General features: G+C 39.2%; 4 protein-coding genes across 16 annotated transcripts; 2 read left to right on the top strand and 2 right to left on the bottom strand.

Annotated features, from left to right (window-relative positions):
• Positions 1-152: 152 nt before the first annotated feature.
• On the bottom strand, positions 153-1,926 carry LOC112187530 (UPF0496 protein At3g19330). Its single transcript, XM_024326373.2, has 2 exons — positions 1,674-1,926; positions 153-1,606 (listed from the first exon to the last, which is right to left on the bottom strand). The coding sequence occupies exons 1-2, from the start codon at positions 1,711-1,713 to the stop codon at positions 594-596; spliced, it is 1,053 nt and encodes a 350-aa protein (XP_024182141.1). The 5' UTR covers positions 1,714-1,926; the 3' UTR covers positions 153-593.
• Positions 1,927-1,954: 28 nt separating this feature from the next.
• Positions 1,955-6,552, bottom strand: LOC112187529 (probable serine/threonine-protein kinase PBL28). 2 transcript variants are annotated; one of them, XM_024326372.2, is made up of 9 exons: positions 6,061-6,552; positions 5,432-5,567; positions 4,817-5,031; positions 4,516-4,724; positions 3,742-3,868; positions 3,464-3,535; positions 3,066-3,249; positions 2,792-2,924; positions 1,955-2,481 (listed from the first exon to the last, which is right to left on the bottom strand). In XM_024326372.2, exons 3-9 carry the CDS (start codon positions 4,962-4,964, stop codon positions 2,218-2,220), a joined length of 1,137 nt encoding a protein of 378 aa, XP_024182140.1. In that variant the 5' UTR covers positions 4,965-5,031; positions 5,432-5,567; positions 6,061-6,552; the 3' UTR covers positions 1,955-2,217. The 2 variants fall into 2 exon arrangements, with proteins under 2 accessions (XP_024182140.1, XP_040370848.1); XM_040514914.1 differs by having other exon boundaries at positions 5,432-5,933.
• Positions 6,553-7,831: 1,279 nt separating this feature from the next.
• On the top strand, positions 7,832-12,349 carry LOC112190854 (calcium-dependent mitochondrial ATP-magnesium/phosphate carrier protein 2). 10 transcript variants are annotated; one of them, XM_040514910.1, is made up of 7 exons: positions 7,832-8,310; positions 8,402-9,339; positions 9,678-9,830; positions 9,906-10,438; positions 10,727-11,515; positions 11,624-11,714; positions 11,824-12,349. In XM_040514910.1, exons 4-7 carry the CDS (start codon positions 10,045-10,047, stop codon positions 12,014-12,016), a joined length of 1,467 nt encoding a protein of 488 aa, XP_040370844.1. In that variant the 5' UTR covers positions 7,832-8,310; positions 8,402-9,339; positions 9,678-9,830; positions 9,906-10,044; the 3' UTR covers positions 12,017-12,349. The 10 variants fall into 10 exon arrangements, with proteins under 10 accessions (XP_040370844.1, XP_024186124.1, XP_040370845.1 ...); XM_024330356.2 differs by having other exon boundaries at positions 8,858-9,339; XM_040514911.1 differs by lacking the exon at positions 8,402-9,339 and having other exon boundaries at positions 7,832-8,314.
• A 1,735-nt stretch (positions 12,350-14,084) lies between these two features.
• Positions 14,085-17,688, top strand: LOC112185956 (nudix hydrolase 13, mitochondrial). 3 transcript variants are annotated; one of them, XM_024324295.2, is made up of 6 exons: positions 14,085-14,836; positions 14,951-15,047; positions 15,713-15,845; positions 16,296-16,379; positions 16,690-16,842; positions 16,980-17,688. In XM_024324295.2, the coding sequence occupies exons 2-6, from the start codon at positions 14,977-14,979 to the stop codon at positions 17,244-17,246; spliced, it is 708 nt and encodes a 235-aa protein (XP_024180063.1). In that variant the 5' UTR covers positions 14,085-14,836; positions 14,951-14,976; the 3' UTR covers positions 17,247-17,688. The 3 variants fall into 3 exon arrangements, with proteins under 3 accessions (XP_024180063.1, XP_024180061.1, XP_024180062.1); XM_024324293.2 differs by having other exon boundaries at positions 14,094-14,836; positions 14,946-15,047; XM_024324294.2 differs by having other exon boundaries at positions 14,101-14,836; positions 14,946-15,047; positions 16,693-16,842.
• The last annotated feature ends 1,452 nt before the right edge of the window (positions 17,689-19,140 follow it).

Genomic DNA, 19,140 nt, shown 5'->3' on the forward strand with positions numbered 1-19,140 from the left:
TGCAAACCAACATAGCTATGGCAGCCAAATTAGCTTCCGCAAGATTTGCATTTGTAGTTTGTAACACTTGGGCAAGGATGAAAACAAAATTGGTGTGATTGCAAAAGTAGAGGATGAGTAAGTATGAGAAATAGACACGAGAAACAGTGTAGTTTCAGTTCCAAGACAAGAGAAAGCCACAGGCCACAATCATCATTCAATTAGATTATCCTGATAGTGAAAGCAAATACCCCATACTGCTGAGGGGTCATTAATCAGGACAGGGCCGTGATCTCTTGCGCTTCTTTATACTCCTCAGTCCTCACACACTGGCATCTTCATCCTTCCTTTCCTGCATGCAGTACGTACGAGAATCTCAACAACATATATATATGTCAAGCAATAGAAACATATTGATCTAAAAATTGTGGAGACAGGTATCGATCAGTTTGTCGGGTGCTACAGCTTGACAATTGAATATAATGCATCAAACCTCATTTGAACTTAATACAAATTAATTAGGAGCAGCAGCATGGCTGTGCCTTTCTAGGCTAATAATATAAGTCAGAAACTTGTAGCTAGAAGAAAAGAAAAACATTGTGTCTCAGGCTCCATCAGCTGGCTGCCTCTGTTTGGAGATTGTGGATCTCTTGGAGAAGCAGCGACCTGGCCCTGTTAACGGTGTTAAAGCAGAGGCATATATGTTGATCAAGTTCGTTGATAAGGTGGAGGAAATTGGGGTGGCTCTTGCGCAGCTGCTTAAGCACCTCCTGAATGGGATGCTTGTCTTGAGCTCCCCTCTCCAATCCCAGCCGAATCAGAAGCTTGTCGCCCTCCACCGCCGTATGTAGGCGCCGCGCCAGCCGGTCAATGGTCGCCAGATCATTGTTCAGCACACACGTCCCCTTGGCCGCAGCATCCACTTGTTTCATATGCGCAACCTCCTTGTTTGCTCTGCTGCCGCTGCAGCACAAAGGCCCCGCCACAACAAACGCCGCCAGAGCGTGGGCCGTGATTGCGGCCGCAGAAGCCACTACCCCAACGGCAGTTCCAATGAGGCATATAGCGGACGCAACATTGGCTCGGCGAATGCGGCGAATTTTGGAGCGGGAGGCGCGGAGGCGGCGATCGAGCTGCTGCTTGAGGTCGTTGAAGAGGCGGCGCGTGTCGTCGAAGTTGTGGGAGTCGGGGGCGGGGAAGGGGTTGTCGTGGCTGTCGAATTGTTGGAAGATGTCCAAGGCGTGACTGCACTGAGATTGGTTGAGGCTCGAGTCTGGTTCGAAAACGTCGAGCAGTTGATGGAGAGGGGCGTAAAGGTGACGTGCTCCATAGACGCTGCGGTGGAGGAGCAGACAGAGACGGGTGGCGTCCTCGCTGTGGCGGAAGTAGTCGGAGACGAGAAGAGTGAGGGAGTTGGACTCGGCGCGGCGGAGGGCCTCTTCCACGCACTGTCGGTTGGGCTGAAGCACTCGCTCCAATACCAGTTGGTCTTCCTCATCCCCATCCTCATGTTGTTGATTGACGTGAACCTTAGACCAAATCTCATTGTAGGAAGTGCTTTCGACGGCGAGGCTGTACTCGTGGGACAAGGGTGACCTAGCAGGGCTGCCCTCGGACGTTGATGTTCCTGCAACCAAATGAAATCGATCATACAGCGAGCAAGCAAGCAAAGCAAGTAGCACAAGCAGGCGTACCTTGCGATTGGGAAGGTGGGAGAGGATGAGATGGAGACATGGATTTGCAGCAGCTGAAAATTAATGCAAGACTCGCTAGCTCATAATAACGGCTCTGAATTGAAATAAAATTAATGGAAATGGCATCGCAAGGCCACCATAAGCAATAACTCTAGCTCGAATTCAGCAACCACCGATGCGGCATGGTCATCTTCATCTAAGCTGGGTGCCCAAAAATGTAGAAGAAATAAGGGCAACAACTATACCCAGTTCTGGGGGCAGTGCAGCAGGGCACCAGTGGCTTAACTCAAACCATAATCAACCTTGAATTTAATATCAATAATAGTTTTACAACAAGATACATCTGTGTAGCATAAACAAAACAATCAAAAAAATAATGCAGCTGTTCTTTATACACTTCTTCCGAGATGTTACAGAAAATGAAAAAATTCAAATAAAAGTTATTTTTCTCTTCTTTATTTTTTCTAAAACAAAAAGAAAGAAAAATAGTATTGCACAAATATCACACTCTTTAATGGTTTTGGGTGGATGCACAGAATGGCCTTTATTTTATTGCTCTGAATAACTGACTTCCTGGGATCACAGTCGAGGTTCCTTCCCCCATGATTGTTGTCAAGCTCTTCTCTTTCTCAAGTATCCCCTCTAGTTCCATTACCACATAGCTCATCGCTGGTCGCCTTTCACTCGAAGCTTCTACACATCTTATTATCAACTGCATCAACTTTTCCATAGCTTCAGCTGTGAAGCTCTTCCCCAATCTCTCATCGATGATGCTGGAAATATTGCCGTCATCTTGGATATTTTGCACCTTTATCAAGAGGAGCACAAAAGAAAACTAGTTTAAGATCTTTCAAACACTACACAAATCATGAAATCAAAACGATGTAGCCATTTTGATAATTTTCTGGTAATCTATTCTATAATATATCAAGCAAGATACAATCTCCATTACAAAACATAACAGTACATGTCATGTTCTAAGGTTGAAGAATATAAATTTTAAGTAGACACAAAACATTTATAGCAGCTACTAACCCTGACACAAAACGCCAACCATGTAAAGAAGAGAGAGGCCAATGAAAGCAAATAAGTGTTTAAGAGATGAGGCAGCTACATACCCATTCAAAAATGTTCTGATTCGAGTCAGAAGATGTCAATTTTGCTGCTTCTCTGCCGCTTAACAACTCCATAAGGAAGACGCCAAAGCTATATACATCACTTTTTTCAGAAAATCGTCTAAATTCTCTTACCCTGCAAAATTGAATGTAAATCTGGCTTAAATCTAACTATTCTTAGCAATCTCTCAACAATTACATAAAACATATCAAATTACACGAGTAAGTAATACCCCTGCCCCTCAAAAAGCAGGAATAAGAAAAGGGAGAGTAATACTCTGGAGAAAGGAATATCTCATCAGTAATCACTTGAGAAGATGGGCCTGCCATATCTTTTCCCAAGAAATTGCGAATTCCTGCATCTGCAACCTTGGCAATGAAATTTTCATCTACAAGAACATTGGCTGTTTTAAAGTCCTTATGCACCAGACGAGGACTCAAAGAGTGAAGGTAAGCCAAGCCTGCAAACAGAAAAGATGAATGAGTCCCCATAAATAAGAGAAGTTTGCTTCAAGGCTTCTACAATGATAAGTAGGAAGTTTAGAACAATTGAAAGTCTTAGGTATATTACAAAAGAACTTCGGGGGACCAATACTGATGTTCTAATATATCTAAAGAGAAGAAAACCTGATACCAGGAAAGCCACAAATGCTCACTGATTTTGCAGAGGATCACCTTTAGCTGCCCCTAGAGCTATTGATAGTCGATTCTTGAATTCTAGCTTTTCACGAACATGCTGACCAGTGCCTGCAAAGGAAATATAGTGAATTATCATATGCTCAAATCTAAGTGTTACAGATGGAGCAATTGCATAAATTATGAGGTAGGATTTCAACCAATTGCAGCACTGCATGCATATCATAAAAGCAAAGAATGCTTATTCAAAGTACAGATAGATCACCAGCATATTTTGTGCTCCTGAAATAAAAAATGATGAAAGGATAGAGAGTTACCATATAAGTGACTCGAAACACTTCCACTATGAATATACTCATACACAAGAAACTGCAGATTATTTTCCTGGCAGTAGCCCAACAGAGTAACAATATTCCGATGCTGAATAGCTGAGAGATAGTTTACCTGATATGACAATGCTAAGTTTAAAAACAGAAACACGAACTCAAAGGAGAAAGGATGAAAGAAAGATCCTCATTCACCAATCCATCAAATCCATGAGTTAAGACATGTTTGTGAGGAAAGAAAGTGAAAACACAAGCTCCCAAAGAAACTTGTTCAGAATATACCACCACAACTTGTACAAAAAGTTTTTTTGATTTACTTTTTGTTGGTCAACCCGAAAGCTTTTGGGACAGTTGGAGAAGAGATTTTTTGAACGGACATAGCTAAAACAGTTGTCAATGGCATCTGATTCATAACAAGGAAAATGAGTGTAGAGGACCTAGGAAGATTCTTCAGCAAATAGTTAATCAGCATTCTAACCATACAAGTGGCATAACTAATACACTGAAAGCAAATTCCATACCAACTGCAAGCATTGATTATGAGAAGTAGTCATTCCTTCAAACATGTATGAAGCCAATAACAAACTACCTATCAGACTTCAAAACATATTCATTAATCATAATGCTGCAAAGAATCAACGAGCTCTGAAAAAAAAAATTGCTTCATGAAAAAGACCACATAAATTCACACTAACAACTTTCTTTTGAGTTGATTGTTTTCTTTTTCCTTTAGGAATGAAAAACTGTAGGAAAAGTGACTATTACCTCATTAATAAACTCCTGACTAGGTAATCCAGATCGCTTTTTGATGGCTACAAGCATCCCGTCATGAAGAAAACCCATATACACCTCCCCAAATTTTCCTACCCCAATCAAATTTGTATCACTAAAATTTTTTGTGGCCAGAGACAATTCTTCCATCTGAAAACGCCTTGTTTCTCGTATTGACAACTCAACTCCACCATGTCTTCCCACTGCAAGTTATTACAACAGATACTTAAGCTATTGCTTTTTACAAAAAAAAAAAATTGTTTTCACTAAGAAACATATATGATGCAAGAGTTACCTTGAACAGATGGATCAGAAGAACCTGTCTCAGAAGTTCTCGAAACACTCCTATTGCGAAGACAGAACCCGATAAGTATGATAATTATCCCCACCAATGCCACGGCTCCTGCAGCACCTCCAAGTATTGCTGCAAGAGACGCTGACATTTGGTATGGGAACGGCTTCAACTATGGGGGGTAGTATTTTTGGAAAAGGAATTATCAGACATTGAACCTGGACGCCAAAAGAAGAAGATCATGATTTAGCCAGGGGAAGGTATGCACAGAGAACAAGTGACAATCTTTATATCCATTAGAGATCTTCTCACCTTTTGTTTTTCAGTTTGTAATATTAGCCAAATGTCTTTAAAAATTCTTTTGAGTGGAATTAAACCGGGCGAAATCAGTGTTTCTGAATAAGGTAATTAACTAATTACACCTGAAAGTTCCAAGTGCTGACTACTCTAGTGAGTGGAGGTCAGAAGAAGGCATGCAGTGGTATTATTGAAATCACATATAGAGGTGACTGATCATAAATAGAATTGCAATACTGAGGCAACATATATTGGATTGAGTGCACAACACAACATTTTTCAATATGGTTGTGATAGCATAGTCATCTGAAAAATTCAAACCTGTACTGCCAGAGAAGTAACCCAGCCAGATGCCTAAAAACTGGAGCTTCATTTGCCAATGACAACAGGAATGAGCCTCGCAAAACAATTGTCAACCAAATGAAAAGTCACCCACATTCCCAAACGGAAAGGCGAGCTGAATACAAACAAGTGTTTGTGGTAAAAAGAGGAGCAAGCAAATCAGAGATGGTCAGCAAGAAAAGAAGAGACACCCAAATCCAAATAACAGGGAATTAAGAGGTAAAGTGATGTCCACATCAAATCAAAAGCAGAGAAATCCAGGTATTTGATCAAAGTGGAGACTTGCAGTTGCTATAATTATATATAAATATATATGCAGGTCGGTCGAAATGAATATGAATATGTAGGCAAAATAGAAGCCGGGAAGCATCAATCTTTGATTATATTAAGGGGAAATGCAGTGATGTGTATCATATATCGTTGGATACAGACAATGCCGACAGAAAGTGACCTTGCGCCGACAACACTCCCCTCTTCGGCTCTACCAAACCACCCAATTCAACTTCATCAATGTAAACATATATGACAGTAGACCCACTACTAAACTAAATTAAATACAAACTAAAGCCCTTTCATATTCTTCTGATAACTCAGAGAGAAAAACGTACCCATGCAAGGAAAAGAGCATATATATATGAACACAAGGAGAGGAAGACTGTGTGTGTGTGAGGTTTGTCTGTCAATCCTTTCAATCTTGTTAAAGAAAGAAGAAGAAGAAGATTAATTTAGGAATTTTTTGTGTGGGCTGTAAAGCAGAATAATAGTTGTCTGTCTGGCTGGTACTGCAAGTTGAGAATTTGAGAGAGGGGGTTTTATATTTCTATTTCTATTTGGCTGTTGTGTACAGCAGTACAGGCATCTTGGCTGCAAGTCTGTCTGTAACAGCTTTGCACATTACACTATTAGTTCTAGTCTTCTACTAATTGGAATACTAATAGAGTAATAGTAGAACAAAAACAAAGCCAGCCACAGAGCACCAATACAAGATGGACAGAAACCTGTGTTTTTGATCTTGATCCAAAATGTACATTCTTTAAGCAAATAAAAACTTTTTAAACAAAAAAAAGAAAAGAAAAAAGAATACACACAATCATATAATGTACTACAGGTATACGGTTTTTATTTAGGGTTAATTACATATAAGTGCATATTTGAATGTTCTTTTAGCCATAAGGCCACCAACTATTTTTTTCCCTCATAAGGCCACTATAATAAAAAAGGTATTAAATTTTGGATATAAAAATTAATATATTTACATAAATGCCACTAGAGTAAAAAGTTAACAATCATCATTTATACCCTAAACCCTAAACCCTAAACCCAACAAAAATAAAAACCCTAAACCCTACCCTAACCCCAAACCCTAAACCCAACAAAAATAAAAACCCTAAACCCAACAAACATAAAACCCTAAACCCTACCCTAAACCCAACAAACATAAAACCCTAAACCCTAAACCCTAAACCCTAAACCCTAAACCCTAAACCCTAAAACCCTAAACCCTAACCCTACCCTACCCTAAACCCTAAACCCTAAAATAAAACCCTAAACCCTAAACCCTAAACCCTAAACCCTAAACCCTAAACCCTAAAACTCTAAACCCTAAAATAAAACCCTAAACCCTGTGCTTGGAACGCTGAGACCTCTCGCCGTTCAGGTCGTACCTTAGGTTGATAAAGAAACCAGGCGGTTAGTTTTCTTAGGTAGAAGGGTAAAATGGACAAAGAAAAAATAATTTAAAGAGGCAAGTGGCCTTATTTGCACAAAACAATTTAGGTGGCCTTATGGCTAATATAAGTTTCAAAATGACACTTGTTTGTAATTTTCTAATATAAAGCAGAGTAGTGAACAAAGCGAATAATAGAGAGAGTCTGATTCAAAGCAGCTGGGGCTTGTGATTGTGTTGTGGGGTTGGTATGCGCGGGCAGCCAGCTATGAGCTATGTTGACATTGCTTCTAATCAGGATCACTAGTGACATAGCCTTCTTAATAAATAATACACACGATTCCAAACCAAAAGCAAAGTAACCTCTATGCCTCTCCCTTTCCACTTTATTTTATTTCTTATCTTCACGTAAGCTCTTCGGATTCTCATTCCTCTATCATATCATTAGGATGATGATTACTCTTGTTATTAGTTTATAAAAATGGAATGGAATGGAATGATTGTTGTGTGAAAGGGAGTGCAATTCGCAGGTTTGGGCTTTTGACCCTTCTGGGTCTGGTTCTTTGTCAGACCAATTTCAAATTTCTGGGCCCAGATTTGGAAATGAACGTTGGGCTTTACATACAATAGTTGCATTTTGTGAAAGGGGAACTTGGACTTTGACTTGATTTGGCATATTTCAAAGGCAAGTGGAGGAAACAGAAGCGAGTCCTTCCAATTCCAAGAAGAGGGAGTGAGGAGGTAGAGGAGAAGGAGAAGAAGAAGAGGCCCTGACATTTGCTTCTGCTGTCAGGGAGTGAGGAGGTAGTGGATCATATATGCTCCATTCCAAATGCTTTTTCTGTCATGGATTAAGTTAAAGGTAATCGATCAGACATTTGTGAAGATCATAACAGCCCGAAAGTCATGCAACTTCTACTCATCAGTTCGACTAGAGTATTGTTGACACTCTGGATGGCTGGATGGTTTGGAGATCTATCAAGTCTGCTTCCATCCATGACCACTAAAGCAGTATTTTCTTCACTATCATACCATAGGACGACAAATTTTTCAAATTTTACAGGCTGACCCAGCTGGGCAAGAATTTATTGAATCCTATCATGCATAAAAACACCCCAAGTTTCTGAGCAATCATCTCAGGCTAAAACTGGAGTTTTGGAGGAAGCATTCTGCTGCTGGAGATGTTCCTAATGTAGGTATTCTTGTATGTTTATGATTCATCTATTTTTTTTAGGCATAACATTAACATCTTCTGTGATTTTGTAATGTTTGATGACTGCTAGCTACATGATCCTACTGACTTGTTTCCCACTTTCCATCAATTATTGAGCGAAAAGATGGTATCCATTGAACTTTATGTTTTCATATATTTGGCTGGTTAGGTCGGTTTGCTTTCCCTCCTTCTGGATGCTTAATTAGAGTACCTCTATCAAAGTCTCTTTTTTGTTGCAAGTATGATCATCGATACATTTTTTTTTTCTTCATCCGTCATCATATGTCCTGACTTCATTTCAATTGTATTTATCTGAATTGGTGTTTCCCCTCACTTGTTTCTATTTCAATTCCAAAGAAAAAGTATAATTCCCTTTGTGAAGGCTTAATTGACCTGCCTCATGCTCCCTCGAATTCTGGTTTCCATTCATCACCACGGATGCCTAGTCAGAATGAGAGTGGAGTGCTTTTCAAGCTTTCAGGCCTCAAAAATCTTTTGGGGTCATCACAAGTTAGTGTTGTAACAGGACCAATATAGCATGGAGGCACTTGAGCAAAGCAGCTTTGCCTATTCAGCATCTGCTAGTCACTCTTCTTGAGTCAATGGATCTGCTGGAGCATGAGTCCATGACAAGGGCAGTACGTGGATTGCACTTCTCCTACTTTGGACCTTCTCCTACAAGGGCAGCGTGTAAGGAAGAACGTTCGTTGTGCACTTAATTAATTGCGCATCATCTTCTCTGAAATAGAACAGAGTCTATTCCAAATTAAGGACAGTGAGATAGAAAGGTTTCATACCATTTCCCGCATCCATGCTGATAAAGTGGAGGCTTTGCACACCTCTGATCATCGCCTACAATCACTTCGTATATATGGAGGCTAGCTAGCTCCCGAGTCAATTAAGGAAATGCTTCTTCAGTAGGAGACTTGTCTAAGGACGTGATTGAGTCTAAGGAAAGGTTGCAAGCTGCAGCTGAGAAAGCAGAAGCAACCATGCCATCAAAGAGAGGTAGCTTCAAGCCTTCAAGTGCAGTGCCTTATGTCCTACATTATCCATGTCGTTTGCGCTGCTTGGCTACAGTGTAAAATCCATGAACTTATGAAATTTTGTTGGTCTTGGGCCCTTAATCATCGTCAGTTGGAAGTTGGGCCTTTGGCACAGTAAAGTGTGAAATGGATTGTTCCAGCAAGAATCCTCGAATCTTTAACGATGAACGCAAACTCACGCTTCAATGGACACCAAGCAAATTAAAGAATCTTTTCTGGTTGACTGCAATCACAAACACATATATATATATTTTTAATCTCATTTTTCGTTACAACCACATTTTTTTGTTTTTTTGATAGGGCAAGTAGAATTTCAGAGTAGACAAAGCAAAATCGTATCAGAGAGTGTGATGGTGATGGTGACGGTGACGGTGACGGTGCTGGCAGCTTCTTCTTTCCTGATATCGCTGGCTATCAGTGGCCATCTCAAAGTGAAGACAGAAGAGCAATGAGGTATGGTCTACTTGCTAAATATTCTCAGTGGCGTTACTGTTCCAATTTTGATGCATATTAATTTTGGTTTTTCAGCTCCACCATAGCCAAATTGCCCTCTCCTTATCTTAATTCTGGGAATCATATACGTTGGGTAATTAGGTTTTCGCTATAGAGAGATAGATTGATTGAACAAGGACGGACTAGGATAGCAGGAGTGTAGGCGATACTGGCAATGGAGGCAAAACCAAGCAAGGAAAAGCCATCAAATCCGGTAGACAAAGTGACGATGGATCATGTGCTTTTGGCACTCGGAGAGACCAAGGAACAGAGGGAGCTCAGAATTCGTAATCTGTTCAACTTGTTTGACACTGCAAATGCTGGGTATTTGGACTATGCCCTGATTGAGGCAGGCCTCTCTGCCCTCAAGATACCCCCTGAGTACAAGTTTGCCAAGGATCTGTTAAATGTTTGTGATGCAAATCGAGATGGTCGTGTGGATTACCAAGATTTTAAGCATTACATGGACGATAAAGAGCTCGAACTCTATGCCATCTTTCAGGCAATAGATGTGAAACACAATGGTTGCATCCTACCTGAAGAGCTATGGGATGCACTTGTAAGAGCAGGTATATCCATCCCTCCACCCATCTACACATACTAGTGATATCTGTACCGCTCCATCTTTACAGTGTTTATCATTTTTACTATACATCTTCCTCGATCGTTTTCTTTCATTCATTCACATGTATTTCCCTAATAGAAATTTTATATCTTGTTGAATATTCAAACATGTCATGATGAGATTTTGTTTGTTATTTATCTGTTCCGTCCTTTGAATTACAGCTAAACAGACTTTCATTTGGTGTTTTGTTTTGTACTTCGTTCTATAAGCCACACCAGTCCCTCTGTTGCAGGGATTGAAATTGATGATGAGGAACTTGCTCTCTTTGTTGAGCGTGTTGACAAGGATAATAATGGTGTTATAACATTTGAAGAATGGAGAGATTTTCTTCTGCTTTACCCTCAGGAGGCAACCATCGAGAATATTTATCATTATTTGGAAAGGGTATGCCTTGTTGATATTGGGGAACAGACTGTTACTCCAGAAGTCATGAGTAAACATATCCATGCAAGTAGATATTTGATTGCCGGTGCAGTAGCAGGAGCAACATCGCGTACAGCTACCGCTCCTCTTGATCGCTTGAAGGTTGTTTTGCAAGTACAGACACAGCAAGCTCGTATTATGCCTGCAGTAAGGGATATATGGAGACAAGGGGGCATGCTGGGCTTTTTTCGTGGCAATGGTTTAAATGTCTTCAAGGTGGCTCCTGAAAGTGCCATCAGGTTCTATACTTATGAAATGCTGAAAAGTTATATTCTCCATGCTAATGGTGAAGAAGATAAGGCTAATATTGGGATGACAATTCGCCTTGTTTCCGGTGGTTTAGCAGGTGCTGTGGCACAAGCTGCTATTTATCCCATGGATCTTGTTAAAACACGAATACAAACTTATGCTGGCGAAGGTGGAAGGACTCCAAGTCTTGGATCTCTGTCTAAAGAAATATGGGTTCAGGAGGGACCCCGGGCATTTTATAGAGGCCTTGTTCCATCTCTACTTGGGATTATCCCTTATGCTGGCATCGATCTTGCTGCTTATGATACCTTGAAAGACATGTCCAAGAAATATATTCTGCATGACAGCGGTGAGGATTTCATTCGTATATTAGCATCATTACTTTAATTTGTTCTAGTATTCTGGTGTTTTGGACCAATTCTGCCATAATATGTTACATGCCGTAATGTCTTTGTAGAACCTGGTCCTCTTGTGCAATTGGGATGTGGGACGGTATCAGGTGCTCTGAGTGCTTCATGTGTTTACCCATTGCAGGTTGTCAGGACAAGGTGCATTGTGGAAATAACGATAGCTTGCTTGCAACATATCGCTTCTTCTGTTATTTACTTCATGTGTGGTATTATCTTTCAACTAACTAATTCTGCTACTTGATTTTAGAATGCAAGCTCAGCGCTTGAACAAAGACTCTGCTTATGAGGGAATGGCTGATGTGTTCAGGAGAACCTTGCAACGTGAAGGGTTTAGGGGATTATACAAGGGAATATTTCCCAATCTCCTTAAAGTAGTTCCGTCTGCAAGTATAACTTATATGGTTTATGAGTCTATGAAGAAGAGTCTGGACCTAGGATAGACTTGACACAGTTCGCAATGTCATCTTGATGAAGATGTTGATGAGGAATAAGGTAAGTCCTACTGATCTAACAAATTTTTATTCCCGACATAAATCACAGTGCTAGGCATGGCATTAGATTTTTTGAAAGGGCTTTATTGGCTTGTCCCTATATTTGGGTTGTCCCAAAAACCTATATTAAGCTTTGTGTTCAATGGGACACCATTGTATTGCAGCTCCCAAATGTCTGTAACTTGAGCAACCATTTGGTCATATATGATGTGAATACTTTCACCCATTTTCATGATTTTATCAATAATAGGGTGGAGCTCTATAAGCGGGTACTTTGGGCCATTTCATGATTTTAAAATTGGTTTCACCAATCCTTCCTAATAAACCCAGAAAGTTGAATACTTGAGTAGCAGCCCGGGGATTTAAAAAAAAAAAAAAAAAATTTAAAGGAAGTTCATTGAACCAATTCACAATTACAATCGTTTTGAATGACATTCTTTGTAAACTCGAGAGCTATGACAAATCCTAGAGTTAAGATAAAACAAACCAGAATAGAACCATTGCTCTAAAACACATATATAAAAACAAGCAAAAACTGAAGGTAATTCTTCAACCTCCTTATTGCCAACAATAGAACTATTGTCACGACTTTGAGTTTTGTAGATCAAACTATCATAATATGCAATTTGATCATGCAAGAAATCAGTAGACCAATCAACTCTAGACTTGTCCCAGCTTGTAATACACTACTTGTCAAGGCACGCAATTATGATACTCACAATGTGATTACACTGAAACTCTTTATAAAATCTTTCTACATCTACCCGAAAGTAAAAATAGCATACCCAAAAGACTAACAGCAAAATTGAGCTAAATATCAAGCAAAACACTTGCCCAAATCCAAATCATTGGAGAAATCAAGCCCAACTGGGCTCTACTTTGGGCCCAAAAACAGCCCATCCACAAGGCCCAATCTTCTGATCTGGACACCCAAAAGCTGGGCACCCGGGTATGGCTGACCACCACCAACCGAGGCCACATCTGCACCTTCGGCGTCATCAAAGCCGCCGCCATAAAGGACGTCATCTGCAGCCGCTTACGCCCGACTCACCACCGACCTCCCCAAACCACCAATCATCCTTGGCTTATGAGACTTAAGGCACTCTAATCAACATTCCCCTACAATCCGAGATCGGAAAATCAAGGACGACGACACTCAGACCATGCCAAACCCCGCCTAGCCTAAACCGGCGACTGATAGAAGACCTCATGATTCCTAGATTCCTACAATATATGCCACAAAAATCAGAGATCTGAGTATTTCATGTCAAAGTAAGCATCTTAAACCTAATTAAGTAGTTTATTGTATCACATAATTTAATCTAATTCTCGGATTGCATGTGTTGTCTTTCGATCACTTGTAACCTTTTAAACAACTTCTTTTGTGATAAGTTCATTCGAATACATTTGAGTATTTGTTTAAATCTTAGCTTGGCGATTAAGTTGGCTGGTGGTTTGGCGTGTGTGGCATCTTTCTAATCTCTCACCTGCAAGGAAATTGTGGACACTAAAAAAGGGAGATAGGATTATAAATTTCTAGTTGATATTAACTTTGAAGATTAGCTTTATTTCCATAGATAATCGATGCTTTTGACTAACTAGCACTTAAAATTAGCAATAGCTAGCAAGCTACTGCGAGTGAAGCTTCGTCTATCATTTTCTGATGCCACCTTTTATCTAGATAACTTTTGCCTTTGTACCAATTCTCTTCTTCTTCTTCTTCTTCCACTAATTTAATCTCTTCTTCTTCTTTTTCCACTAATTTAGTAACTAATGATAACGTTGCATATGTCATGCACCCGTGCGAATTAAGTTTGAACATAGATCATGCATGCATGCGTTGTCAGGCATGATCGATCCTACTGAGTGCGTTTGCTAGCATGGAATTAAATTGCTTTCTGTAAAGCTAGCTAGGTTCCCTTTTCAAATCTTTCCACGTAAAAATAAACATACAAAGTCTTGGTCGAGAAGAAAAACAGGAATTTCATTTAAATAACTAATATACTTGACAACAAAGTATCTTAAACCTAATCGAATAGCCTCTACGTCATATTTATGAATTTACGAAAATTCTTTTATGCACGTCAGTACAAGTAATTCAGCAGGTCTTATCTCTTAATAATATATCACTTTTTGAAACTTTGGCACATGCAGTTTTAAGATAAATACATGGAAATGCCGTTGCTTTGGTCCCGTTGAAATCTCTGGCCCCCCGCACGCTGTTTTCTTTCTCTTTCTCTCTATTTTCTTTAATAGAAATTTCTGTGTTAATACGTGCCAAGAAAGAAAGAAAGAACGCTGTCGTTTCTGTACGTTGCTCTAGAGATTCTCATCCGATCCCGCGCGCTGGGAGACAGATCCCAAGCTAAGCCAGGTTAATTAGCGAGGGTACTTATGTACGTCAATTGGTTCGGTTGGCAACTGGGACGGGATGGGAGAAAAGAGAGAGACAGAGAGATATAGGAGCTAGCGAGAATCATATTGATCAGTATGATCAGAATATTGGAATGGCATTTGATGCTCTTCTCCATATTCAATACAAGATGATGTACGAATAGCTGGGGGTTTGATCTGTTTAATTAGTGGGACAGAATTCATCTCTTCTCAATATATACCCCTAGCTAGCTTCCGGCCTCATAATTGATCGACGTACTGCTTGAGAGCTATAAGATCAACTGCTTAATTGTTCTTGAGTTTCTTAATTACCTTGTTATATATGAAAGCTGCTGCTTCTTCTGCTAATTTCCTCAAGATCCATTCGAAACAACTGTACGTGCGTTCGTATTCATTCTTCAATCTCCCAAACTGCTAATTTAGTTAGAAGAAATTAAAAAAGAAAAAGTTTTCTTTCTCGTTTGTTTAATGACTGCTTTTGTAGCCTAGAAAAAAGGTCGATCATCAATCCGATCATGTCATCTGTTCTAGCACGAACAGGGCGACATCGCCAACGTTATGAGAACAATTTTCGCCTTGTTTCTGGGTACGTCCGTACGTATACTTATATATATGCCCTTGTTAATCTTGTCAATTTACATTTTATTTTCATGTTCGCCCTAAATTATTTTGTGATACTCTTGTTAATTTATTTTCGAGCTTTCTCTCTTAGCTTAATGTTTCTGGCTAAACTTATTGGTGCATGTATGCATGTTTATTTTTACTGTTGGCACTGCTTAATCTCTGATTCATATATTGGCATCATATTTTTCTCATCCTCTCAAGTTTATGGAAATAATAACCACGTGGTGTGGTGTGGTGGATGAGCGGCCTAGTCTGGAACCCCCAGGTCTAGCGTTCGATTCCCAGCTCCACCCCGTGGCCAGCAGATTTGAGGGACCTGGGTTTGTTAACACCTAAGGTTCGTGCGTCTGCGGTGCAGTGATTAGTCTGGCAATGCTGGGATACACTGCATGGGTGGGAGTGTAAAGGCTCTACTGTCGTCTTGCCCCTCAAAAAAAAAAAAATGTTTATGGAAATAATAATAACATTAGAGTGCCTACTGATCTTTTAGGAGTGCTAGCTAATAAGAGCTCAATCTGTATTATATATATGGATAGGATTATGGTGTTGTACAATTATTGCTATTCTAATTTGTACGTAGATCATTACTTGCTGATCATTAATTATATGTACGGTTACATACAACAGATGTATCCCTTACCGGATAACAGAAGACATCAATGATGAGGATCATAGCAGCAGCAGCAATACCCATATTGAAAACAAGATACAAGTTCTCATGGTTTCTTCACCTGACCGCGACGACCGAGTGTTCCCTAAAGTACATATCTAAATGAATTTGTGTCCAATGAACTGAAATATGTTTAGCATGAATCAGTTAAATCTCAGACGGCCATGCCAGCTGGTTGTTTGTTTGATATTTTTTTTTTTCAGTTTAATCAAAATCTATTTAATTATCAACTATATATCTATACTGGGGCGGATCCACATAGAACCTAGCTTGGGCACTTGCCTAGACTGGATTTTTAATTTTACATTGATTTAGTGTAGGCAAGAGATGTGAAAATGACAAAAATAAGGCAAAACAAGGTGAATTAGGGAAGAAAATGGCAGAAATTAGGCAAAAACATGGCAAAATCAAGCCAAAATCTTCACAATTGCCTCTAAAATCTGCAGCTTCTCTCTAATTTTCCTCCTTTCCCCTCCTGCCATTGACTTGCCTTACCTGGAAAAAATTTCTGAATCCGCCCCTGTATCTATATACGTGTAGGGTGGATGGGAGGATGATGAGACTGTTTTAGAAGCTGCTTGTCGGGAAGCTTTCGAGGAATCAGGGGTGAAAGGAACACTAAGAGTATGTTCCCGCCATTGTCTTAAATATATCCTGCTTAATTTGCTTTGCTTAACTGCTGGAGTGCTGGTTATTAGCAACTTCTGTTTTTGTTAATTTCTTTGCATGCATACAGGGTTAGTAGTTACTTGGGAGAGTACGTACGTAGTTTTTTTTTAGAAGTTGTATTCACCACTTATGTACATAAAGAATCGAAGCTGTACATTCTATATTAATTTGCATGCATACGTAATTAATTATGAATGAATTAGCTAGAAAGTTTTACTTTACAATTCAAGCTAGCTTATGAATTAATTATAATATGTGTATATAGCAGGAAACTCCTCTGGGAGTTTGGGAGTTCAGAAGCAAAAGTAGGCAGAACATGTGCAGCCTGGAAGGAGGCTGCAGAGGCTACATGTTTGCATTAGAGGTAACTGAAGAGCTTGACACCTGGCCAGAGCAGCAAAACCGTGATAGAGAATGGGTTAGTGTGTGTGTGTGTGTCTATATATATATATATATATATATATATATATATATATCTAGATGCAGTAGATCAATAACAACTATTAATCACTGATATATCTTGGATTTATATGTATCTATCTATATATATTGTAGCTAAACATAAAGGAGGCATTTAGAGTGTGCCGGTATGAATGGATGCGTAGGGCACTGGAGCAGTTTCTGAGAGTTATGGCGTCAGATAAGGATGATGATGATGATGGTACTGTGGGAAAAGCAGCTGTAGTACCAGCTGATGAAGTAGTAGTGGATGATCAGATCATGAATCAGATGACAGAATTATCAGGAGAGTACGATGATCATGAGAATACATTAGATGAGGACTTAATTGACCCGAACCTTGTGGTCCTCGTCCAGCCATGATCTCCATGCCAATGCCATTGCCGTCGCCGGTGTTATCGTTGCCATTGTCATCCAGCAACGTCAGATCATGATCATGTTGTGGCTGAATGTCAAAGAGTGTCGACGTCAAACTGCTGCCTAATTAAAGGCATGTGATGGCAACACTAGCTACAAGGAAAACCCCTTTAGAGACAAAACTGTTTTGTCACCAATTAGTACAATTTTGTCACTAAAGTAACTAGTATGGGTGACAAAATGATTTTGTCGCTAAATTTGTCTCTAATACAGTGTGACAGATTCTCATTAGTGACAAAAGTAAATTTTGTCACCAAAAAAGATCATAGACAAAATCTGGTTCGTCTCTAATCTACTCCATAGTTGTCTCTCTTGCTGTGTAGAATTCCGTGGAATTCATGATTTATGGTGGGAAATTGACTGGATCCCAAATATAATATTTTCATCTTCAGTTTTTATTAAATTAAATAACTGAAACATAATCGAAACCAACCACCAATTTCAAACCAAAAAAAGAAAGAGGAACACAATTAAACTTCTTTTATTAGATTAAAAAAGAATTTTACATTGTACCCATCATAGTTAAAAGAACATTCGACTAACAACAAAACAATTGTATTCAAACTTCATCTCCCTCTTTGCTCAGCAAAGCCTCGTCTCACAAAAGTGTGTCTATGATTAATCATGCAACCTCACAAAAACACACTTGTTCATTAGCGTAAACCATAAGATGGGAGCTTTCATCTATTTAATCATGCAACCTCACAAAAACACACTTGTTCGTTAGCGTAAGCCATAAGATGGGAGCTTTCATCTATCCTAGCATGTGAGATCCTTGTTATAGCAGAATAGAAGCCAGGTCGGAAGCACACATTCGAAGAAATGCCCATGTCACAGATGACAAGTACTTAGGACATCTCTGAAATAAACAAGGTAACAAATAGTTTACAATTTACTCATGGTAAAAATGAACAAATTCAAGACATCATTGAACTTTACACGAAAGTTATTAGGCATATATAATCAAAGAAACAATGGAGGAAATTGTACATAACTAAATAGGTGGGAGAAAAAAAGCAAGAAGAAGAAAAAGAATAAAACATCTCAATTAGAGTCTGCAGGCTATCCAAATCAATGAATCATAATTAGTTAAAAATGCTTGTTTATTTATTATGTAATGGTGTCCTAACATACAGCCAAAATGACAATGGTTCAGTAAGATGAGTGACCTGGAAAATGTGTGCAGAGGAGGCTGGTGCATGAGAGCTTTTACTTAAAGCGATATGCGTATCACTTCAATTGAAGCATGTAGAACCAAGTGCCTGTCAATATAGACAAGAAAACCTATAAATTAAAAACCTGCCAAATTACCTTTAGATTCTTTTATCTGCAATGGCAGATTTTTGCCCCATGGATGAACAAACATGAATAGGTTCACCCTACAGTCTAATGAGTAAACTTTCACGTACCCAACAAATACTATGAACCATAAATACTAATAAGACAAAGGTGGGACTACAAAAAGACAAACACAGTTCAATGCCATGGGTTGAATATGATCTAACGGTCTTAAAATAACATAACCATTCACCAAAAGCAATTAATTAAGATACAATTTTATTTTCATGATACAAGTAGCATAATTGGGAATAAACAACAGTTGAAGTGCAAGAAGAAGCATAATATAGCCGTATGTCTTCCACATCCCTTGACTGCATGCTCAATTTAAAATACCTTCAAGATTAGTGTCATAAATAATTAAATCCAGAGGAAGAAAAACTGAAATAACATGTAAACCAAGAAAGTCCCTCAAAAACCTGATAGAATATAAGTTGTTTTTCATAATAAGTACACATTTCTACATTGTTAATCAAATTGGGCATAGAAATTGTAGTGGTGC

The sequence above is a fragment of the Rosa chinensis genome, chromosome 2, assembly GCF_002994745.2.
Source record: "Rosa chinensis cultivar Old Blush chromosome 2, RchiOBHm-V2, whole genome shotgun sequence".
NCBI lineage: Eukaryota > Viridiplantae > Streptophyta > Magnoliopsida > Rosales > Rosaceae > Rosa > Rosa chinensis.